General features: G+C 38.5%; 4 protein-coding genes across 5 annotated transcripts; 1 reads left to right on the forward strand and 3 right to left on the reverse strand.

Moving 5' to 3' along the window:
• Positions 1 to 109: 109 nt before the first annotated feature.
• Positions 110 to 3,397, reverse strand: LOC148924235 (derlin-2.2). Its single transcript, XM_089058414.1, has 6 exons — positions 2,995 to 3,397; positions 2,549 to 2,648; positions 1,712 to 1,926; positions 1,534 to 1,617; positions 887 to 940; positions 110 to 543 (listed from the first exon to the last, which is right to left on the reverse strand). Exons 1-6 carry the CDS (start codon positions 3,091 to 3,093, stop codon positions 361 to 363), a joined length of 735 nt encoding a protein of 244 aa, XP_088914540.1. The 5' UTR covers positions 3,094 to 3,397; the 3' UTR covers positions 110 to 360.
• A 1,915-nt stretch (positions 3,398 to 5,312) lies between these two features.
• LOC125186994 (HSP20-like chaperones superfamily protein) lies at positions 5,313 to 5,976 on the reverse strand. The gene is made up of 2 exons (XM_048083490.2): positions 5,785 to 5,976; positions 5,313 to 5,709 (listed from the first exon to the last, which is right to left on the reverse strand). Exons 1-2 carry the CDS (start codon positions 5,903 to 5,905, stop codon positions 5,465 to 5,467), a joined length of 366 nt encoding a protein of 121 aa, XP_047939447.1. The 5' UTR covers positions 5,906 to 5,976; the 3' UTR covers positions 5,313 to 5,464.
• On the reverse strand, positions 5,838 to 7,962 carry LOC125186993 (zinc finger MYND domain protein). Its single transcript, XM_048083489.2, is given in 3 exon segments — positions 5,838 to 5,964; positions 6,955 to 7,491; positions 7,493 to 7,962. Coding segments are annotated over 2 exon segments (738 nt in total). The 5' UTR covers positions 7,720 to 7,962; the 3' UTR covers positions 5,838 to 5,964; positions 6,955 to 6,980.
• A 4,837-nt stretch (positions 7,963 to 12,799) lies between these two features.
• On the forward strand, positions 12,800 to 17,902 carry LOC125188046 (polyadenylate-binding protein RBP45-like). 2 transcript variants are annotated; one of them, XM_048084782.2, is made up of 7 exons: positions 12,800 to 13,210; positions 13,372 to 13,840; positions 15,605 to 15,660; positions 15,758 to 15,888; positions 15,982 to 16,078; positions 16,160 to 16,333; positions 17,494 to 17,902. In XM_048084782.2, the coding sequence occupies exons 1-7, from the start codon at positions 12,920 to 12,922 to the stop codon at positions 17,494 to 17,496; spliced, it is 1,221 nt and encodes a 406-aa protein (XP_047940739.1). In that variant the 5' UTR covers positions 12,800 to 12,919; the 3' UTR covers positions 17,497 to 17,902. The 2 variants fall into 2 exon arrangements, with proteins under 2 accessions (XP_047940739.1, XP_047940740.2); XM_048084783.2 differs by lacking the exon at positions 17,494 to 17,902 and having other exon boundaries at positions 16,166 to 16,841.
• The last annotated feature ends 7,671 nt before the right edge of the window (positions 17,903 to 25,573 follow it).

The raw sequence follows: 25,573 nt of genomic DNA on the forward strand, positions 1-25,573 counted from the left end.
TATTTACAATATTACTATCCACTAATGTTCCTTAAGTAAACACTACTTATAAAATCATTATTTGATGTGATACTTGGAGATGTTCCAATACCATTATACAAGCACAAAATGCAAGTAACTTCATAAATTATAATAATTCCCGAAAACTCGATTGTTTTGATAACAGAGTATCCTTAAAAACTCAAAACATCTTTATACAGCCAGGGGTAATTTGCTAACTGAGAAGGGTCACCAATGTAATTAACACGCTAACTGTGAGAAAACCAATTGTCCTTCACACTATTGACAAGGAATTCGAAATTGATCCTCGAGCAAGGTTGATGCATTGATCAACATTAGACATCCCATCACGCCAGAATTTCATCGAGGTGGAGCTTCTTCCATTGCTGGAGCAGCAAATCTCACAGCTGCGGGCCTGACCGCCACCACAGGTTCATCAGCAAATAATGAACGTATAATTGCAGGAGTTCTCAGGGGTCGGCGGCCTGTCATTCTTGGGTATACATCTTCAAGAAAGTAGTAAGCATGGCCTGCTATCATTCCCTGAGCCAAAGAAACCTCTCTGTAAATGACACGAGTATACCTAGCAACCAGCACATTCTCCGGCATGCATCACTAAATAAATTATTTACTGAAAACCCTAGGCAAGACTCAAGACACATATTGTGGTCTACAAAGTGAAAGGAAATATCAAATAAATCCAAAGAAATATGCTTTTAGCCCCAGATAAGATATGCAGAACCTAGTTGAATATCTCTGTCGCACAGATCTCTGTAAACACTGAGTTGATGGTATGTAGTCCATATTAATGTTGCCATAGAAAAAACATTCCCCCAAATGCCAAGCAATTATGTGAAAGAAACTTAATCGCAATAGCAAGACGTACCAGAAGATCAACCCAAGCACTAGCACCAACAAGGACAGAAAATCCAAGAAGCACCTGTTGAGGTCAACATCAGAAGTCGCACATCACTACAAAATGCATATAAGTAAAAGAGTACATAAATAATCAGACAATGTTAAAGCATGCAGTGGTCAGATATATGTCCCTATGCATATAATGCAGCTCATCTAAGGTGTATAGCAGATGTGATGAAATTACAGCCGAAGTCTCAGACACAATCAACGGTGAATAAAAAAAACTACCAATCAGGAAATGAAGTATCACAACAGTAAATGTTAAAACTCTTATTGTCCCACATTGACTTGGTGATGATCCTAGCTCCTCTATATAAGTATGGATAACTCTACCCCTTATAAGGCCTTTTAAGGGGTGAGTGGCCCATTTCTAATTTTAAGGGATGAGTGGCCCATTTCTAATAGTAAATACACAACTTGACCCCCTCGAAATACCAACATATAGAAGAAAAACAACCATATTCTACAAACCAAGGAAACAGCAGAATTTCTGCCCACATTATTAATTAAGTGGACCATAAGATATGGAAATTTCATTTCAGGAACATGATATGTGGACGTGAGTATTGTATTGGGCAGCACCAAACAATGACCAATGAATGTAAAGCAACTTACCCATGGCAGATAGGCAGCTGTGAAAGTAAAAAGGCCCAGAAAGCTCATATGAATGAATGGGTTCTGCTTGCTCCACACGTATACCTATAATAACAGGATATAAAATATCATAGGAAAGCTATGACAAACTGTTAAGTTATAACTTAAAACTCCCAATTCCTAATGACAAGCAACTAACCATCATAAAGGTTAAGGAATTGCTAAGGAATATTATCTTAGCAAATGATGCTGAGACATAAGGGATCATTCCTCCAAGAAGTACTATCCCAGTTAAAACAGTTGCACCAAACAACAACATGTAGAAGAAATCAGCAGTCCTCCCCCGAAAGGAGTTCTCTTCAAGAAGCTTGCAGTAGCGAGCTAGAAAGAACATGTGAAACAAGAAGTCCAGATCTGTAGAGATTAGAGAAAGAGGTTAGATTGTGTTATATAGGAGAAATGACATGCAAAGGAAAAAAAAAATCATCTCCAGCTTGAAAGTTTTCCATCTAGAGTTACCAATCAAATTATCATGTCCAAAACCTGAATTTTCAGTCAGATAAGGAGTACACAGAGAACTCCCAGATAAGTTAAATTATAATGACGATGCTTTACCAATTATCTCTGTTATATATCATCAAAAAAATAACACATGGATTATGTACGTACTTCCAAGTTCCATGTGTGTGCACAATCAAGTAACATAGAAGGTTGCATCAAAAACATGAAGCCACTTATAAGAGAAGGCCGGCATTTCCCAAAAACATGCAAACTCATATTTTTCTCATATATGTGTGGGGTGGGGGGGGGGGGGGGGGTCGGGGTTGAGCTGAAGAAGCAATACAAGAAAAGCATGTTAAAGCAATCATACTCCTGAATCCAGTATGCAGTGGAAATTTGACAATAAATTGCAATCGTGCCTTTAGTACCTTATCTAAGATATCAACTATATCAATTCATCAACAGAGCAAATCTTAATCCACTCACCAATCAGTCAGAGTAAGCCCTAACTTTTAGAGGACAGATAGAGAATTACCCATCTTGCGGAAATACAGAAAATTGGTAATGACACGCCAGATTTGGTATTGCTTCACCACAAGCTTCGGGTTCAAATAAAGATCATATGGTGATATTATCTGCAAATCACCAGAAACCCAACGTCAAATAAGAAGAACTACTCAGCCAAGTGTCCTCCCAAAACATAACCACGAAAGTAAAACCCCCAATATCAAATAAGAAGTTCGTTTATTGTTTATAAGAGAAATAACCCAAAAAGCATTAGCTTTAACACAATTGGCAATTAGCAAGAAAAAAATTGATTCAGTAACCCCGACAACCCCAGTACAGAAAATTAAGAGAACAATTAACTTTATACACTTCACCGCATAAACCTCATGCTCGCTCTCATCAATAAATCACGCCCTCGATACAAATTAATCCGCCACACAATAATTCAATAGAGGGGAAAGAATTAAGTATTACATCGAGAGAGCAACCGATGGTGGTGACGATGGCAGCTGTGAGGTACGAACGCGTAATGATCGGCATCTGCTTGTACCACTCTTCCACTGCTTGCGCCATTCTGTATATCTTCGCGATTAATCAACCAAAAAGCAGAACAATAAACCCTAGCCCGATCTACCCCAGCCAAATTGGAGGGATATAAATTCCGGGAGAATGTTAAAAACCAGATAAGCTGTCCGATTAAAACGAAAGGGCTTGATCAACACCCTGAATTTTGAATCCGAAATTCAATACATATCAAATGTATATCTGCATACGTGTATGTATAGAAATACAGGTTGTGTGGGCCGTGGGGGGTGTGTATAGGTGCGAAACAAAGAACAAACAGACGACGGTAATTTTCTCTCTGCTTTCGTTGTTTGATTCTTCTTCTCCGCTTTGGATTTAGAGCTAAAACTTTACTTGTACCGCCTGTATTGTTAACACGCGCACGGATCTCGAGTGTGGGACACGGACCAATAGGATGCAAGCTCGAGTGGCGCTGGCCAATAGGATGCAAACAAGTGATGGTAGTGATGCCACTAGCATAGTCGTTACGTAAAACTTATCCCATTATAAATAAATATTTTATTTTTTAACTATTTCATTAATGAAACATAAAATAAAAATAATACTAATATTTATCTTTATTTTATTATTTCTCTTACTTCATTCTCATTACTTAATTCGCAGAATAAATTACATAAAATTTGATAATTAAATGTTTATTCTAATGAAACGGATGGAGTATTTTTCTTTCCCATGTGGTCGAATCACTGGTGAGTAACACTTTTAATTTGGTAGTGCAATTTTTATCCTGATCCCCTTAGCCATTTTTACATCATATGACTTCGAAGCAATATTTTTAAACCAGAAAATTAGAGAAGCTATAGGTTTGTGATTCAACTGGTCTGATTCGTATGCATCGGATATCGTGTGTGGAACAAGGTGTGTTGTGGTCTTGACCTTGTGGATAGGAACGAGAAACATATTAAAATACAGGACTTATCATATCGGAAAAATACCAAATTTTCGGTTATATACAATATAATATTTTACCAAAATATTTGAGTAACACAAAAATATAAATTTTCATATACCGCTATATATCATGATATATCGAAATATGATATATATTGACATATTTGGTAATGTAACATATTGTTGGCTTGATCAAATTGTAATGTTGCTATGTGACAACTTGCTTTTGAAAGCAAAAATATTGTGTGTTGTATAAGACCTTATCAAATTTATAGGAGTATTTAATTTTATTATTCAAATACTTGACCAAACTACGATTGTAGTAATTCTTATAATATTGATATTATATTCGAATTATTTTTTACAAAAACAGTCAACTATTTGATTAATGAGATAGTTTCATTAAATTGGTAGAAATTTATTTTTATTAAATAAGTTCATAATTATCTAATTTATAATAAAAATTCTCTATTAAAAATATTCCCTCCTTCTCCTGTCATTATTTGTTAGTAGTATACTAGCTAGTTCATCCGACAATATTTGGCATGCTTACTTTTTATTAATACTATTTTTTGGTAATAAATTCCACAATTACTAATATAATTCACATTTCACTATTTTTTCAATATACTTTTCGTTATATTTCTTAAAATTATGTCCAATTAAAGTGCGACATTTAATGGATGACGGAGGAAGTATTGAAATTGGGGTTTCAATATTGATTAGTTTCGGTGATGTAATTCATAAGAGCATCTCCAAGGGAAGAGATAAATGGAGAGGTAAACTAATATAACTATCATATTTACCTTTTTCTTCACGAAAAAACATTCTCCAAGGGAAAAGGTATTTGAGAAGGTACCTTTTTCCATTTTGAAGAGGTATCTTTACCTCTCCATTGATGGAGAGGTAAAATCATATAATCACCATATTTACCTTCTTTTCATAAAAAATCATTGTCCAAGGAAAAAGGTATTTGAGAAGGTATTATACTTTATGTTTTTTTAATGCTTTTGTACTATTATTTTATTTCTTTTAAATAATATACCTTTCTATATACCTTTTATCCTTGAATTTGATTAATTTTTAAAAAAGTATATTGCACTTTTTGAGAAGGTATAAACTTAGATATACCCTTTTCATTTACCTTCTCTCTTTATACTCGTAAATCACTATATTTATGTTTTCCGTAGGTCCTACTAAACCGGAATCCAGTAAGCAGCAACTACCTACAGTTATTCATCCACTTGTGCTTTGTTTGGCTGAAACATTAATTTATGCGTATAGACTGTAGATACTATACACCTGAAAACTCAAAATGCCAAACAGCGACCATTTTTCATTCTACTGAACAAAATGGAGAATTTCAACAATGATTCAAATACCAACTACTACTATATGATATGCATATTTTAAAGAATTTCATCCAAGCCACACACATACATTAACATATGAAATAGGAGGAGCAAATTCAAGCAGCAGTGGCAGTGAGATCCATGGTATGAGGTGGATCAATGAAAAACCCCATCCTGATGTAGGATCTAGGCACCTTCACCGTCAACACGCCGTCCACGTACTCCGCCGAAATGCCCTCCACATCCACCCGCTCCGGCAGCCGGAATTTTCGGCTGAAGCTCCGGTCCGCCACCGCCTCCGTTCTTATGATGAGGTACCTGGAGTCCTCCACCTCCACCTTTATCTCCTCCTTCCGCACACCTGCACACCCTCACAAAACGTTAGTATTATCCTTTTCATTACTACTTTTCTGACCAAAAGAGAGAAGAAAAGAACCTGGTATGTCGGCCGAGTAGAGATGGGATTCAGGGGTCTGAGTCCAGTGCACATAGTTTCGAGGGGGGAAAGGGAAATGACGAGCGGAAGGGAAGAGATACGCGAATGGCGCAATTTCCATACTATCTCTCTTTCTAAACGAGAACAAGAACAAGAATCACTTATAGGCGGTATAGCTGCCTGTGATTGAGATGGAGAGGGACATCAATTTATAGCGCAGTCAAGTTGCTAAATTCAAGCTGTCGTTATACAAATTGTACTCAACGCTAAAATATCTAGCTACAGATTCAACTCCCAACGATAAGGATTAATAAAATTACAAATTGCAGAATTTAGCAGCCACTACTTTAACCAAAACAGCCACTATAGGCGGCTCATCAACTACACAAGAGTCAATAAAATAACAGAACATAGGGCCCAGTTCTACATACAGAAAACATAAACTGTATTTTATTTAATTGCACTTAATGTTTAGTAATCTGACATGTTTGCTAATTAATTTAATAACCCACTGTTGCAATTCCAATGCTAGTAATTTTAGATGTGGAAATAAATATCGACTTTTTATATATAATTTCCCCATAATGCCCATGAACAATTGCTTGGAGTAGCCAAATAAGGTAAGGCTTAACTGAGTGTACGTATTACTAGAAAGTCAACTGAACAAGTATAACAAGCCCACATGGTCACATAAGGTATGCCATCGAAATTTAAAATTTCAGTAGTAGTTGAAGAAGTGATAATTGAGAAATGATATGGGGGTGGGGTGGTTTGTGTTTTGCTGGTTAACTGGCGATTTGCAATTCTAGATTGAAAAATGCAAGGAGTACACGCCTAAACTGAAATCTAGAAATGTAGGGCAAATGTCAGAAACATACAGACTCACAAAATCAAGACATCTCCAACCATACTCCAAAAATGAGTTTTGGTGTAGAAATCTTCTCCAACCACACACCAAACTCAGACTCATTTTTGGTGTTTTTAGTGAAATAACATCAAATTTGGTGTTCCTGTAAATATTTTGTGAGACAAAAATCTAAAGATGGTGTAAATTTTGAATTTGATGTAAATGGTCGGAGTAAAACTATTTTTTTGTGTAACATATACTAAAAACTGGGTTTAAATTTGATGTAAATGGTTGGAGTTAGTAAAGCTAAAATCACAACCAACCTTTTACTCTATTCAACTAAAAACTGTCATCCTTGTGAATGCTCAGTAATCTTTTCCTGGTATCCATGATTGGGTGGGTGAGAGATGGTCACAGCAACAAGATCAGTCCCTTTGCTGAATTCCGCCGGCCACTGAACGTCCACCGTCTCAATTAACGGCTGAAACGTCGCCAGTCTAGCATAGCTGGGAGCCCCACCACCATCTCCCTCCAGCAGGGGATGCACCAGCGCAGCCGCCATCAAAACGCCATAGCAAAACCTCAGCTCCTCAAACGTCGGATTCCTAAACTCCAGCTCCCCGGAAGGCCTGCAACGCACCACATCGAACACCGGAAACCGATCCTCGCCGGAGCTCTCCAGCCCCAAGCACTTGATCATCCGCTTGTTCGACGCAAACATCAGCGACTCCACCTCGTACGTCACCCGGAACAGCTCCACATTCCCAACTCTGATCGTCTCCCGGCCGCCCGTCGAATTCCGCGCATCCTCCGGCGACCGGAACATGTGAATCCCCAAATCGCCGCCGTCTCCGGCAGTACCATTCGCGATCCTTCCCGACTTTAACGCCGAGGAGGTGCCCCGGCCGCAACCGCCGCCACGGATCGGTGCGGTACAGAGATGCGGCGGCTTTGTAGAGCGAATTGATGAATGGAGCGTCAACTCCGTCGATTTTCATGAGGCACGTTTGGGATCCCAGACCCAGCCCCGGACCCGACCCGAACTGTTCTCTGATTCTGCCGAACAGATTCTTCAAATGCTCGTCCATTCTAGTCTCCACCACCAGATCTAATCTGATCTCTACAATGCAATTTGCGAGTTCGCAGTTACTTTTCTAGAAAAATACGATCAAAGAGGTGTTGTTGAGCAGAGAAAATGGAGGGCAAAGTGCAAGAGATCATAGCTTCGTTACATATTCTGTTTTCTGAGCAAGATTAGGATAAGGCAACGGTCAAAATTTGAATGATGGGCCTGCCGTCTGTGTTATGGGCTCTGAAATTACAAAAGAAATTCATATAGTACTAATTGTTGTGTATCTACAAAGTTATATAAATCTGTTTTAGATCACACATTTTTAGTCTCACTAGTTAAGGTTGAGACATGATAAAAATCCCAGAGCACACGAATTGAAAAATATGATGCACTGCCGTGAAAAGTAGTATAGCAAATAAAACCTGATATATTTGGAAAATAAGGAAATGTGAGTTATACTACTCCCTCTGTTCCATAGTAATGGAAGCGTTTCTTTTCGGCACAAAGATTAAGAAAAATTGTGTTAGGTGAATTAAGTAAAGGAAGAATAAAGTGGAAAATGAAGAAGGCGGAGAGACGAAGAGAGAAAAAAAGTAAGAGAGATTAAAGTAGGTGTGGAAAAATGTGTTGAAAAAAGAAATAACTCTATTACTATGGAACCTACCAAAATGACAAAATGACTCTATTACTATGGAACAGAGGGAGTACGTCATTTTCGTCATACAAGAAAAATAGAGTGAGCATGCGTGATACAACAAACTCAGTGACTCAAACATAGTAGTAGTACTTTATTCGTAAAGCAAATAGCATTGTTTGATTAAAATATACTTACTTATTAAAGTAAACAATGTCCTTTGATTAAATAACATTTTGATTAGATTTTTTTATATATATACTCTCTCCAACCTCATTATGTTGCATACTTATTCTATTTAATGTCTCATTTCATTTTTTATACTATTATTTTTAGTAATGAATAGTATATTTCACTTAAATTTTTTTATACAATATAATTAATATAGTATATTATAAATTTGGATTAGTATTTCATTAATTTTTTTCTATTCATACTTTTTTATATTACTTAAATTTCGTGCCTAGTTAGAACATCCGCAACGCTGCGCGATACCGTCTCGGTCTCATCTTTCCCGTCTCGTCTCGACGAGACAAGATGTCTCGATGCCTGACGCGTCCCGGCGAGGCCAGCCTCGAGCTGGCGAGACACGCGCCCGGCGCCACGTGGCGCGCGCGGGCAGCTGGCGTGACGCCCACTCGCCGACCCGCGAGTGGGCGTCGGATTTATGACATCATAATTCAATTTTTTTTTAAAAAAATCAGATTTTTTGGAAAAAAAATTTTAAAAAAAAAACGGTAATATGACCGTTCAGTCATATTTTTAGTTTTTTTTTTATATTCTATATATACTCTTCTCCATTCTCCATTTTACACACAAACACACATCTATTCTCTCATCTCTCTTTCTTTCCTCTCCAATCACTTCTATAAAATCATTCTTTTATTTTTTTCTTCTCCCAAATTTAATCAATTATGGATCCATTTGAGCAAATGCGTTGAATAATGGAAGAATCGCTAGAAGAAGATCGACGTAGGGAGGAGGAAGCCGTCGCGCCTCCTAGGCGACGCCGGACATATATCCACCGTAGCCGGGAGGAAGCCGCCGCAAGGTTGGAACGTGATTACTTCAGTCCGGACCCGGTGTGGGGAGATATCTACTTCCGTCGCCGTTTCCGTATGTCACGCCCGCTATTTTTGCATATCGCGAGTACATTGGCGGCACGGGAAGAGTTCTTCAGAGAAGGGTTCGACACTGTTGGCCGTCCTAGCCACACGACGCTCCAGAAATGTACTGCAGCGATCCGTCAGCTTGCTACTGGACAAACGGCGGATGCGTTCGACGAATACCTGCACGTCGGAGAATCCACTGGGCGACTTTGTTTGTTGAACTTCTGCAAAGGCGTCCGGGCAGCCTTCACCGCCGAATTTCTGAAGAAGCCAACCACCGCAGATTGTCAGTTTCTGCTCCGTCTTCAAGAACAAGTGCACGGATTCCCCGGGATGCTCGGGAGTGTCGATTGCATGCATTGGCAATGGAAGAATTGCCCTGTGGCGTTGAGGGGGTCATACACGAGCGGCCACAAAGGCACCCACCCCACCGTTATACTCGAGGCCGTCGTCGACTACCGGCTATGGATTTGGCATGCGTATTTCGGGGTCCCCGGCTCGAACAACGACGTCAACGTGCTCAACAACTCCGACCTCTTCGCTGAAGTTCTGAATGGTAAAGCATTGGCCATCAACTTCGTCGCTAACAATCGTCAGTATAAAATGGGGTACTATCTTGCCGACGACATCTATCCAAAGTGGCCAACCTTCGTGAAGACGTTCAACAGGCCTGCGGACGAAAAGCAGTCTCTTTTTGCGTAGAAGCAAGAGTCTGCTCGCAAGGATGTGGAGAGAGCGTTCGGGGTTCTCCAAGCTCGATGGAACATTATCAAAGCCCCGGCTCGACAGTAGTTTATGGAGAATATGGTCGACATCATGTATACGTGCATAATCTTGCACAACATGATTGTCGCTGACGAAGGACCTAAGGCGGGAAATTGGTTCGACCCTGAAACCCCGGGAAGCTCAACCCCAAGTAGTCCGCCTCGAACGGGAGTGCATCCGTCTTTGCAAGAGCGGTTGTCTATTCGGGCAAGGACACGTGATTCTACCGCCTACGCCCAACTCCAGCAGGATCTAATGGAGCACATTTGGGTAAAATTTGGCAACCGTTAGATGATCGTCACTAGAGAACTCCTTCTTCTGCTTCTTTGCCTCCATTTTTTTTATTTGAGTTTAAGTGTGCAATTTGTAATTTCTAGTTTTATAATTATGTCTATTTAATTTTTTTAGGTATTTAAATTATAATTTTATTTTATTTATAATGAAGTGTGTTTTTTATTAATTGAATTTGTTGGAATTAAAAATAAAAAATGAAATTGAATGAATGGTTAAGAGATGGTTAAGAGATGGAGGGATGCAGGTGCTGTCTCTTAGTTAAGAGATGAGCTGAAAAGTACAGTGGGGCTCATGAATAGTGAAGAGATGAGACGGTTAAGAGACGGATAAGAGACAGCGTTGCGGATGCCCTTATAGTGTCACACAAATGGGGTAATTGCTAATTTTTTTTTAACTAGTGTTAGCCCACGCGCTATGCGCGACACATAATATTTTTGTTCTATTAATTGGACATTGCGAATAAACTAAATAAAATAAAAAATAAACATCATTAAATAAGATTTAAAAATAAAAAAAATATAGTACTCTATAATAACAATATGTTAAATAATTTTAGATATGAAATTGTAGAAATTTTAAAGTAAACCAACATGAAAATATTTGTTAATTTCGATACTTATAGGTCTCTACAACAGAGAAAAATATCATCATTACGACATACATTCTTCAATACTAAAATACTATCAATATTAAATAAGTATCTAATATACAAATAAAAAGTACAATAAGGACAATAATATCGTCATAAAAATATAAAATGATGTGCAATACAAATAAAAAACATATACATATAAACATTAGAACAATAGTTCGTAAGACATGAAAAAATAATTATTTTCCTCCTTAATTTCCAAATCCATGATTTATTTATATGTACGAAACCAAATGTGATAGTTTATTATCTTCGTCTTCTTTGCTTCCTTTCGTCATTTCGTTATTTTAGGTGTTTTATTTGCATAAAAACTATGAAGTGATTTGTATAAAAAGAACTATTATAGCCTTGGCCAAAACTCACCTTTCATATATGTTTAGATTTATAGAAAAGTTAAGATAGACAAAATAACATAGGATATTCTCGTGTGAAAACCTTATTTTACTATCTTCAAAAGGGAGTAAAATAAAACTTAGTAGCAACCCTAGCATTCTCCACGTCACTCCCATCATCTCCATCATCTCCATCATCTCCAAGACCCAAAAGTCCAAGCTATAATAGCCATCATGAAAATGAACATTAGCTTGAAGGCATTCTATAGGATTTACATAATAATCAAAAAATACAAAAACTAATCTAGCAAAACCAATGTTTTGGCTATATCAAACGCAAATATCTCAAACCTTTTCTTTTCACATCATCTCTGGCTTCATCACCTTCTTCGTTGTCGTCTTCCTTGTCCTCAACAACAACAAATATATTAACATAAAAATAAAAAAAAATTGAATGCATAAACTAATGGAAATAGAGATCAGTAAACTAAAGAGAAAAAAAAATCTCCAACCACAAAACCGCTGAGAGAGCGAAATGATGGCTCAAAATAAAATAAAATTCAATAGTAATAGACAAAGGGAAAATCATCATATAGAGAGGAATGGAAAAACAAGTAGCGAATGAGTGGATTATATAAGCTATCAAATCTCCTATATTTATAGTCCAAAAAATAGAATTATAGGAGACTCTTTCAAAAACTTTCACTTTCTCCACTAACAATTTAAATTTATAATCCTTATAACTTCCCTAATATTAAAATCGACAAATCAGACAAATAGGTTAATACTATTAAATTTAAAATTTATATGATAGCCTCATTGTACTTCAAGTAACGCACACTTTACACCAATTTTGGGCACTAAATGCATAATAATTATTGAGTATTCAACTATTTACTGTATTAATTATGTGTATAATATTTTTGTGAAAGAAAATGAGAGCAATTTCAAGTACCATCTCACAATTTATTTTACATAACTTTTCAATTACTTGACTGCATTAAAAATTGAAACTTTATTATCAATTGTGGATGGCGGAGGTTACATAACTTTTCATCTATATTAGTAACGTTCAAGAAGAAATTATCTAATACTTCTTCATAATTAATAAAAATTTAAAAGTATACCAAAAATTTATGAATATTCAAAATTATGCCCAAAACTCGCCCTTTTTAGATATGTATAGATTTTTGCAATTACCATATAGGTATTCGAATTGACTGACAATTGTTTAACGAAAACTTATGAAGTTGGCGTTTTTGTATGCTGACGTGTAGTAAGAGTATATATATTTATCGTCCACCGTAGCTGTAAAAATCTCTACATCTCCTCCTCATCCTCTCGTGCTCTAATTCTCTATCCCATCATCCTCCCAATTACCCTAATTAGGGTTCCTCTCTCGTCGCTCACCATCTAAATTCTAATCTACGATGCAGCCGCCTAGCTCCATGGTGCCCCCTCCGCCGCAATACCAGCAACAACCACCGCAACAGCCGTCCCACCAGTGGATGCCGCAGTACCAGGTTCCTCCGCCGCAGCAACCTCCGGCCGCGGGCTACTACTATCAACAACCGCAGCCTCCGCCTCAGCAGTACGCCGCGCCGCCCACGGCTCAGCCCCAGGAGACTGTGGATGATGGAATTCGGAGTCTCTGGATCGGAGATCTGCAATACTGGATGGACGAACAGTATTTGTATGGCTGCTTTGCCACCGCCGGGGAGGTAAAGATGCATATCTAGGAACTAAACGGTTTCGCCTTTTTTTCCTTTTCAAATTATCCTCAGTATTACCTCTCCTGGCTGAATTGGAGTTATCATCTTCATTGTGCCAACGGGCAAAACATTTCGTTGCCTTTGGATGAATTCTTTCCTTATTTTTGTAGGTGGTCTCTGCTAAAGTTATCCGCAGCAAGCAAACTGGCCAATCAGAAGGTTATGGCTTCATTGAGTTTGTTAGTCATGCTGCTGCAGAAAGGAACCTGCAGACATATAATGGCGCCCTAATGCCAAATGTTGAGCAAACCTTCAGATTGAACTGGGCATCCATGGGTGCTGGTGAAAAACGTGATGATGCTCCCGAGTACACCGTTTTTGTTGGAGATTTGGCAGCTGATGTCACTGATTACATGCTTCAAGAAACTTTTAGAGCAGTTTATCCTTCAGTTAGAGGGGCAAAGGTTGTTACAGATAGAGTTACAGGACGCACAAAGGGCTATGGATTTGTGAGGTTTGGTGATGAAAGTGAACAAATGCGAGCCATGACTGAGATGAATGGAAGGTTCTGTTCCACTAGGCCCATGCGAATTGGCCCGGCTGCTAACAAACAAAAAGTTGGTGGTCAGACCACTAAAGGTATACATAATTCTTCAAGCTTTTGTTTGGCGCTAGATCATCAAACCAAATTGCACTTACTTGTGCTGTTATTATTCGTTCTCGTTCTATGATTTTTTTTTTCAAGTTTACAGTTCCCGTGCATTGGTGGCTATTTTGTTTCGGAATATTTGGAGTATAGATGTGTCTTTGTCGAGCAATGCTATTAAGTTGCTTTATTTCATTTGTTAAGATAAGCAGGGCTAACGGCCGTCATTTCCTTCCAGTATTTAAAACTTTAAGGTTATGAAGTATTAAAACTTGCATAATCTCATAAAAAACTCCGGTTGTCTCAAAGCAGGGTGTCAGGAGGCTCTATCATATAGGGGCCTGGAGCCACCAATATCAGCTGAAATGATAACCCTTTTAGTGCCTGGTTTTGAGTAGGTCAGTTTTATTTATGTTTCTTACTATTTGGTTCCTTCAGGTTTTCCTTTTACTTTCTAAGCTCCCAGTCAAATTACTTTTTTATTCAAGCCTTCTTATACAATTTTAATTACAGCCGCACTAATTACTCTCTATATCCATGCACCACTTTCCTTTGTGTCATTAGATGATGATTATTAGACTTCTTTTTCGTTCTGGTCCTATTATTCTCCAAGCACTTATAACTGTGTCTACTCCTGTTAGAAAAGGCTCACCACAGGGGTTAGGCGATGATCAAGGTCAGTGAAACTGCTTACAGTATGCAGATTTTGCAGCATTGTTTAGACAATTGCCTGGTTTTCTTCTCGCTTGGTTTGGCCACTTTTGTCTTTCATTTTATAGTCTTCATAGGGTCCAAGTCAGAGACCATTAGGAGTGAAGTATACGAATTTCATTTCTCTATTAGTTCCATTGTTAGCAAATGGTGTTGCTTTATTGTTGTATAAATCCCAGACATGGCCAAAGATTTTTTCATATTTCTCATGTAATAATGTAAAAATAAACCTGATTATTGTTGGGGGTATAAGATAATTTTCCGACTTCGAGGTTTTATGTAGTATTGCTTGTTGTGATGCTCTAACAAGACAATCTAAATCGATGATTGCTTATTTTATCACAGTGCTTATAGTTATTCAGAGTTGGGCAATAACATGCAGAAGAATTGAATGTATAGACTCAATAAGGAACACCAAATTCTTCTTTTTTTCCCATTCCTCTTATTCTCCATCTGGTTCAATGCCTTCATGTTTTCTGCATAAGCTATCCTGTACTGATTTCTCTCCATGTCTGTCCTGTTTGCCTTGAAACTGAGTAAGTGAAAAGAATCAGCAATGCGTGTTACACTGTGTAATACATGTTGCTTGATTCTTTTGGCAATCTTAATCATTACTCTTGCTGTCCTTTTTTCCCTATGAACTTCTATTTAATCCATATTTTGTCACGGTTATTTTGTACAGTATTTTGACTCCATTTTTTTTGCAGTTTCATCAAAACGAGCAAGTAATCATAAAATATTCATAATATAAGTAATATAAACAAAATGTTGCATTAAAACCCGATTATACTCATAATTTCCATCTAATGCACCCTTAAACTAAACTAATTCGATGTTTGTATGTTCTATCTGGATTGAGTGTGGCGACTGTTCACTTGCTTTTGGTAATTGATTTTGTGATAGTAGACTTGAGGTATGCTCAGTTTATGTAATCTTACACATCTTGTATTTGATATGCCAATCAAGGAAAGACATCAGTGTTGCTTGACTTCCTTCTCTGACTCCTTTTCCCCCATTTCTTAACCGACTAACTTTTGAAATTGCAGGCTCGTACCAGACTTCTCAAGGAACTCCAAGCGAGGATGATCCAACTAACACCACTGTTAGTATATCTAGAGAAGATTGATTATGTTAATTTCTTACTCCTACTATATAAAAATGTAGTTTTATTCATGTTTTTGTATTTTCTGTCCATGCAGATCTTTGTTGGGAATTTGGACTCCAATGTCGACGAGGAGCTTCTAAGGCAGGTGTTTGGACAACATGGACAGTTGCTCCATGTTAAGATACCTACAGGCAAACGATGTGGTTTTGTCCAATACGCTGAGAGGTAAGTTAAGAAACTGGCAGTTGTTTCTTCTTTTTTGTTCCTTGTCACAGATTCAGGGGTTTCAGCCTTCTCATGTTCTGTGCATAATAACAGAAGCTGTGCTGAAGATGCACTTCGGATCCTGAATGGAACCCCGCTGGGAGGACAGAGTATTCGTTTGTCATGGGGCCGTAGTCCATCAAACAAACAGGTTAACTGCGTCTGATTTTCTCATTTCAGTATCCTAGGTTACCTTTCTACTGGCATGCCTCTCATCAATCTAAACTTCCAGTCTCAGGTTGACCCTAACCAGTGGAGTGGCAGTGGGTACTATGGATATACCCCCACCGGATATGAAACATACGGGTATGCTCCACAAGCACAGGATCCGAATTTGTACTATGCAGGATATCCTGGATATGGGAACTACCCACCCCCACCGCAGCAGCAACAGCAACAACCACAGGTGCATATGTGAAAAATATTATGATGAACATAGGTGCATATGTGAAAAATAAGTACTCCCTCAATCCCATAAAAATATGTGCACGTTCCATCTTCATCCGTCCCATAAAAATATGGGCATTTCCATTTTGGACAGTTGTCCTCAACTTATTACGTGTATACATCAATTTGCTTACAACTTATACCACTATGAGTCTATGACCCACCATTACAACTCATTAAACACTAGTAATAATGTGGATCACACTATCCATTAACACTAACCAATTATGCATTAATTCTCGTGACATTTCAAATGCACATATGTTTATGGGACGGAAGGAGTATATATTAGTGACCTACATGAGGCTTTTTCTACATCATTTTAGTTACGTTTCTCAGCTTCTACTTTCCTCTATTTTCTGGAGGCTTTATCATAATCTTTTTGTTTAATATAGCATCTTTATGTCTCTTTTATTGTGTTTAACACATTTCATATATTCAAAAATTTTATGTGGTTTGTTTGGTAAGTGCTTTCTGGATCTATGGCTGGATTACATCCATGCATGCTTCTGTTGTAATAATGTTAACAGTTAAACTATGATAGAAATTTTAAGTAAGCTCTTTGCAGAGCCGGTGTAATTTTAGTTACGTTTCTCAGCTTCTACTTTCCTCTATTTTCTGGAGGCTTTATCATAATCTTTTTGTTTAATATAGCATCTTTATGTCTCTTTTATTGTGTTTAACACATTTCATATATTCAAAAATTTTATGTGGTTTGTTTGGTAAGTGCTTTCTGGATCTATGGCTGGATTACATCCATGCATGCTTCTGTTGTAATAATGTTAACAGTTAAACTATGATAGAAATTTTAAGTAAGCTCTTTGCAGAGCCGGTGTAATTTGTTTCAATGCTGTTTCTTTTGATACTGAGATTCTGAGAAATTATGCTAACAAAGTCTAGGCTCAGAGCATTATGTGATCTTGTTATTTTTTGTGAACGTCTAAAAGTTTGTCCCCCACTCTCTAGTTGGTATTGTGCCGTCTGGAGAGTGATGCTTGTTTCTGGCGATCTAGGGGACGTGTGGTTGGTCCCTTTCTGATTGTCATGTACATATAATGCATATACCCATTAGTTTTTTAGCTCTTTGCATCTTGTATTGATTAAGATTCTCGTCTGCAGTGAACTGTGTTAATCAGAGGATGCACTGCAGCTTCTGGATGTAGCGCAGTAGCATCAAGGGAGATTATCAAAGATGGGTTAGCTGTTGGTCTAAAGTGATCATAGCAGCTACCTAATATATTCAAGACTCCTTTTGGCTAGAGAGTGTTTTCAACTTGATGAGTAGTTGAACTAAATTCGGCGCTGTTTTTCTTCAAACTAGTTTCTCTTTTTGTATCAGAATCAAAAGAATCTCTTCTTAAGTTTCATGTCTATTTTGCTCTGCATTTTTGTTTGTCTAATGTGATCTGGCACTGGCGTCTATAGACGGTTTTGTTTAGCGTATGTGAGTTCGCTGAGGGATTGACTGGAACATGTTGATGTCTTAACGTTTCATTATATTGCACCTTTTCTATGTGTAATTACTAAACATGCTGCTCTCATTTTGAATCAAGAGATAGATAAATAGATACATCCATTCCATACTCGAGTTATTTGAATCTATAACTTCAGTGGAATACACCCCAAGATGAGTGCTTTCCTATTCCGATTTCCCCAGAGCACTCTGCTACTGACATTGAGAGATGAAAGCTAGGGGAGCGAATGGGATTAGATACCCCAGTAGTCCCCAATAACTCATCCCCGCATGAATTGTTAAGGATCCAATAGCTCCAACATTGATTCCCTTGTATCTGAGGATCTGATGTGTCAATTGGGAAATTGTGCCCCTAGTGACTGATGGATATCTCGTATCTGAAAACTAGGAATGTGATCAAATGAAAACTCTAAATATTGTATAAATTCAAAATTATGATTTGGACTATTGAAAAATGCCAACAGATCAAAAAAAAGCATCAAAGAGAAAATGTCAACAGAATTTCAGCGGTAGTCAATGATTGATACTGTGTTGATATTGTGTTATACTGTGTTGACATTAAAATCTTGAAATTTTACACTGTGTTGATATTGTATTGAAACTATGCTGAAGCTATGTTGAGGAGTTTTGAGTTTGTACAATATATAAATTTGCATTTTATTACTACCCCTGAAAACTAATAGTCGCAAATAGAAACCAAGTAACCATTTTATTTTCAGAGTTCGAATGGGGGCATGGGTTCATGAAAAACGCCATATTTTCCTGAGCATCATGCATTAAGCTGTCAAAGACAAAAATATGAAGATATTCACTTTTACTCTGAGAAGTAAAATATCCATGGGTTGGCCTTCAAAGCTATTATCCCTTAACAAAATACCACTCTACCCTTTTTACTTCTGTTTGGCTTTTTTAAGTTCAAGCAGCTATCCAAATAACTTATGGACATCACACTACAGTTGAAAGAATTCGTACCTGATCTTTAAAAAATACCACCTTCAGTGCAGCAATCAAAGCATCAAACTGTGAAAGGTTCAGAGGAGAATCAGTTAAAATACATAAGCAGACTTATAGACAGAAAGGGACAAAAATGTGTTACAGAGTTCAACCAAAATGTGTGATTTCATTTTAGCTTAAGAAAGAGATTAAGAGAGTGTAACCATGACAACCTACATGTTGGTATAAGTTTCTCAAAAGTGCATCCAGTAATTTGTAGTTTTAGCAGATATAAGTTGTTTATCTAGTTGGTATTCCTGTACACCTCTGATGTTTTAAGTCCCAAGCCTGAAATTTCCTTACCAGATTTTGTTTTATTCAGAAGCCAGCCACTACTGCAAAATGCTTTACTTTTCACACACTTCAGTTTTTTTTTTCTTATACTGTTAGTACAAACCTGTTGTACTAACATATACAAAAATTATTTTGTACACACTTCATTAATTAAGTAGTAACTTTTAATACTAGATGAGTCTTTTAAATAAAGATGAATTAAAATTAGAGTAGTCAATTTGAATAAAAGTTTGATTCGTGTCACCATTGGTATTGTTCATAATATATAGGGGTTGAGGTTAATTCTCAATTTTGTCTTGATTGGCTTTGGCGGTGGTAAACCAGCGATGATGGATGACGGAAGAATGAGTTGAGGTGGAACTTAGAAGTTGGTAATGTGGAACCATATAAAAAAGTGCGGAATGAAGATTGAAGAAAAGTAATGAAATGTGGCACATGAAATCCAAAAATACAAGAAAAATTCTAAAATTTAGTATTTTTAATTAAAAATTACAATCCAATCGTGCAACCCTCTTAACCAGTCAACTCTAATGGGCTAACCAGTTTAGCCCGTTATTATATTCGGGTTTTGAAATTAGAGCCCTAAGATGCTAATTTTAACATGTACTCTAATTAACATCCCTAATTGTAAATACTCATTTGTAATTAACATGTACTAATAAAATTAATAATAAGTTAGTAATTTTAACTTATGAAAAGTATTTTGTTTATTTATTATAAAAATATGTGATATAACGTGCAACACATAATACATTATGCTAGTATAAAACATAATGGGCTTTAGATTTAAATTAGTTAGCAATTAGGAGTACAATAAAAAGTGATTTATTCGAAAAAGGAAGAGTCTTTTAGTGTTTGCATATTTCCGCTACCTAATAAAAAAACAATTACTACATTTACATCTATCCAAAAAAATAGATAAAGTTATAAATGACACGAATTTTAATACGCAATTGATAAAATAAGAGCATCTCCAATGGGACGGATGTCTTGTCGCCCTTCCTGACGGACTTCCCAAAAACACCTTCTGCCACGTCATAAGGACCTCCCACAACACTGTCACGTCATAAGGATATCCCACTGCATAGTGGCGGACATCCCCAAGGACTTCCCGGCGGACATCCACAATAATAAAAATTCACAAATATACAATTTATTACGAAATTAAAATTTCGACACGAGCGGTATATATAGAGTTTTTTTATAAAAAATTAAAAATAAAAAATCGGGACGTCCGCCGGGACGTCCGTCGTGGCACCGCAATGGCGGACGTCGCGACGGACGTCCCCCGAAAGCCGCGGATGAGAGGTGTCCACACCCGACATCCGCATCCGCCCCTCCCACGCCTAATGGCGAATGTCCCGCGCGGACTTCCCGCAAGGCGGTCCGACGTCCGCCGGGACATCCTCCATTGGAGATGCTCTAAGAGAGAGAGAGGAAAAATGTGATGGAAGTATTATTAGTGGATTGTGTGATCAAATTTAAAATAATATGTAGGGTTAATATTTATTTGAAATATTCCATATTTAAAATTGGTCTAATTTCAGCGGACATCCAAAAATGGAAGAATTAATCTACTATTTTTTTATGGATGTAGTATCATGAAAGGTATATTGACAAAGACTTTCTTCACTATTTTAAGAATTTTTCCCCCTCTTTTTTTTGCATTAAGATTATTTCGGTACATCTACTTTATATATTTCTCTTTTTCCACATTATTTGTATATCCTCTCTTTTCTCCATATTTTATAAATTTTAATTTCTCTCATTTCATCATTTATTCAATACTTCCAATTTTATTTGGATTTCTTTTATCTTATTATTAATACATTAAGAAAATTAGCCTTATTTTACAAAATTTTGTATATCTTGTTATATATTTTTGCACTAATGCGATATTTTATTTATCAAATTATGGAATATTATTGTATTGTACGATTTTAATTTTTTCTCTTTTTTCGTGTGTAAGATTTGAAAGATTTTGGATATTGTACATATCTACTTATGTATTGTTGCAATGATTTGATATTTTTATTCTTTTTTCGTACGTAAGATTCGGAAGATTTTGGATATTATATCTACACCTATATATACACCTCATTGCACTTCATTTCATTCACATCTTTCATCCTTCTCGACTACAAATTTTCCCTCTCTAGTTATATAATGAATGACGATAGCCATTCCTCGAACATCGGCGAATCACAGTATCCCAGCGGTGGGTCCCAGATCCCCAGCGGCGGATCCCAGTTTGGAGCCGGAGGTGGTGGCGGGTTCCCCAACGCGGGCTGCATGGACGGCGGGTTTGGAAGCGGCAGCTACGGTGGATACCAGTTTCCCGGCGGGTACCCTCCATTCCCCGGCGGCTACATTCCATTCCCTTGGCCGTACCCTCTGTACCTAGGCGGCGGGTACCCTCTGTTCCAAGGCGGATACGCCGGTGCTGGTAGACCGTTGAACCCCCAATCGCAGTTTGGGGACAATGCCTATTGGCCCAACATGGGCGGGTTGGCCGATCGAGCGGATGATTCCGTCCCGGCGACCAATGAGTTCTTCAGCAATGAAGAGTTCTCGATGCCGGGGTTAGATATGTCTTCGTACATGGAGGAAGATCCTCAGCCGACTAGGAGGGGGTCCCGGCAGGAGAGGGGTTCCAAGAGGATGAACTACAGTGTGGCTGAAGGGGAAAGCAACTTCCAGCAGGTCATGCAGAAGAGGAAAGCAACTTCCAGCAGGTCCTCGGAAGTCCAATCCAGCTCGGCCGCTACAGATCTGACCCAAAGAGTTAGGATCAAAGCGATGAAGGCGCTGTTCGACATGGTCAAACTTTGGGCTACCGAAACTAACCCCGAAGTGAAGAAGGAGTATGCGTTTCTCATCCGAGAGATGAAGCGCAATTTGGGCTTGCCCGTTGATGGGGGTGCTGGGGATGATGAGAATGATGCAGACGAGTGAACTGAGGAGTGGTAGAATTGTTTTTTTTTTTTTTTAATTGTGGATTTTTTTTTTATTTTAATAAAATATGTATGGTTTTCTCTATATTTTATTTCTACAATTTATTTCATTTTGGTTGTTTTTATATTTGATAAATATCAATAATTAAAATGAATTATATAGAGATACTGAGATAGGCTGAAGATGGGCTATGAGATTGGCTGATGACTTGACAAGAGGAAATTGGAGATGAGCTGTCATTATTGTGAATGCTCTTATTTGGACTTTTCTTATTGTTTTCCGTGTAACATTGTAATCGTATAAGATTTGAATATTTTGTAATAGAAACGGTACTATTATATATACGTATTATGGAGTAATAATTAATGCAACTTAATTATTTCAAGAATTAAAGTGAGTACTGTAAAGAAATAATTATTTAATTATTTCAAGAATTAATGCAACTTAAATTATTACAAACCCATTCTCTCTTTGTATTTCTCCAAACAATATCTTCTTGTTCTTGTCATATCTCATTATATTCACTTAAACCATTGATTTTCCATGACCATGTTTTAGATACAAGAACAACAAGTGAAATTCAAGGTTACCATTCAGTCTTGGGTGACTAATTTCCCTTATCTCATGGTTACCATCCAGTCCTGGGTGACTAATTTCCCTAATCTCAGCATCAAAATCATCATCTGCTTCGTACACTCTATACATATACTGCACATGTGATGTGTTATATTGCTAACTCACCTTAAATTGCTAACTATAACTAAATGATATGCATTGGATCATTAAATCAAGGCACAAGATCATTAAGTCACGAGTATCAATAAAGTGTACAAAAAATTGTCAATTAAAGGTATTAATATCAATTAACATAAAGTTAGTTATAACTAACTTTTAAAAAATATCTCAAAACTTTAAATGCATATAACTATCTCGATTTAAATTATTTTTTTACACAACATATATCAAATTGAAGATAATTTTATAAGGATTCCAACGAGATCCTGCGTACATATGTTTCGATGTCGACATTTGATAATATTTTCATGAATTTTCATAAAATTCATGCAGCAGATTACGTCAATACAACTTACAAAATATGTCAATATAATACATGAATAATGTCAATATGAAAATGTATTTACCTTTTCATGTATTGATGTTCACATATTTAATACACTAAGTTGACTGAATGTTTCTCAACCCCATATTTGGTAGTTATTCTTATCTTTTCAATATTAAAGAAATAAAAAAAATAAAATTACACATGACAATTTGTAAACCATTAGATCTCCAAACTTCTATGGTTTTAGAGCATCTCCAATGCAAATAGGCCAGCCGTCAGCCACTCTCTCTCTCCCTGCCACGTCAGCAGCACTAAAAATCCACCTGCCACATCAGATTTTGGCCAGCCATAGGTCAGCCGCAATAAAAATAATTCAAAATATACTATATTTACGGAATTAAAATTACGATTAAATTACGGATTAAATTTACGACACAGATACGGGAATATTAATTCATTTCATTCAAAAAAAGTACAAAGATTTAAAAAAAAAATACATGATTTTTTTTTTAAAAAAGGGCTTCCACACACGAGCCCCGCCACTATCTACTCCTCGCCGCCGTCGCTGCCGCCACCCGGGGTATCTGACCCCACGTCGGAACCCCCCATCTGTGCCCTCGCGGTATCCAAATCAACCCGCATGCTCTCGAGCATCGAGTGAAGAAACATCTTCTATGTGGGGTCAGTGGCGTTCTTCCAATCTTGGAAGACCTTGTACATCTGCTCCCGCGTTTTGTTACGTGAATAGAGAGTGTACTCCAGTGGGGCGGGTGGGAGGGCGGCGGACTGGACCTCATGGGGCGAGAGGGGGGATCCTTCCCTCGCAGCCCGTTGCGCCCGCTTCTGTCCAACCGGGCGAGGGCGACCAGCAAATGAAGGAGGGGATGGAAACTCCTCAGCATCCGGGGAGAGGTCGTGGGATCCGCCGCTGCCGCCGCTGTAGTCGCCGGTATAGTTCAGCCTCTGCTTCTTCGGCCACCCAGCGTCGCACCCCGCACAGAACTTCTCGGAATCCTTCAGCAACTCAGAGCATTCCCAGAAGTGGAAATCCTTGTACTTCCCCGCCAAGGGGAACTGACTCTCGGCTATCCCCCGGGCATCCTCCTCATTCTTCCCACTACTGAGCTGACGGAGGGCGTTGGCGTACAACGCCGAAAAACGGTCGACCGTGGCCCTGATGCGCTCCCACCCCTTCCAGACCTCCACCCCGCTGAAGTCCTTCCCGTGCGGGCAGTGCCTCCTAGGCAGCTCTAATCTTCGCCCACATGTTGACGACCCGCTGGTTGTTCGCAACCAGCGGATCGTCGCACACCTCCAACCACCCCCTGGCCACCCCGGTGTACTCATCCTCCGTCTACTTCCTCCGGCCGGGGGTGTCGTCACCAACGGGCTGCGACGACTCACCGACCGCCTTGGCCTTCCCCCTCGTCTTCTTCTTCTTCGCCGCGGCCCGCCCCGCTGGAACGGGAGTGTCCGGATCGCCGAGATCGATCCCCATGTCATGCAATGACAAAAGGTCATCGCCAGTGAACTGCGTCTCCACTGGGGTCGACGTGTGAGACGAAGCCGTCAAAAAATCCAGAGAGGGACGATAGACCGTGTCCCCCCCCCCCCCGGTGACCCCTGCATCCCGGGATGCATACCCATTATCTGTTGCATCATCCCTGGGCCCATCTGCCCGCCATCTGGCCCCATCCAGATCCCACGGATACCGTGGGAGTCTGAGATCCACTCGTCGCTGGACTGGACTCGTTGTTGTGATCCATCGCTCGATGATGCTCTTGTACAGAAAGTTAGAGAGAGAGAAAACTCCTTAAAACAATTGGTTCAAATGAAAATGAAACTAAAATCGCGTTTATATAGGTTTTAAAAAAAATAAAAAATAAAAAATCGTCGCTGGCCGATCGGGCCGCCACAATGGCGGCCAGCGCATCGGCCAGCGCTTCGGCTAGCGACGCGCGTTCGGCTAGCCCACGCCGAAAATTTTGCCGGTCGCCCCTGGCCGCCTCCAATGGATCGGCTAGCGACGCAAATCGGCTAGCCGGTTTGCTAGCCTGCATTGGAGATGCTCTTAGATTAGTTGTAGTTAGCAATTGATCATACCCCTACTGCACATATGAAACTCGCTCTTTACACGTCCTGTATGTAAATAAGTAGAAATGCAAACAGGTCAAGCAGATTTACCAAACCAAACTGGTCAAGCGGAAACCAGACTTACTTGCATGTCGTCGGACGCTCTATAAGAGTTGTTTCACAAATACTATTAGCTAGTACATGGAAGTAAGAATCGATCGCACGAGGAAGATGGTGTTAAGCATGTGTTTTGGACTTTCCGGAGGGTTTTTGGCTGCTGCCACGCAATCTAGTGGGTTAAGTTTAAATCTACTCGACTAGGCGGAATGCACTGTACTCTATCTAAC

The sequence above is a fragment of the Salvia hispanica genome, chromosome 5, assembly GCF_029641045.1.
Source record: "Salvia hispanica isolate PSC_SH4W2 chromosome 5, Shi_PSC_v1, whole genome shotgun sequence".
Taxonomy (NCBI): Eukaryota; Viridiplantae; Streptophyta; class Magnoliopsida; order Lamiales; family Lamiaceae; genus Salvia; species Salvia hispanica.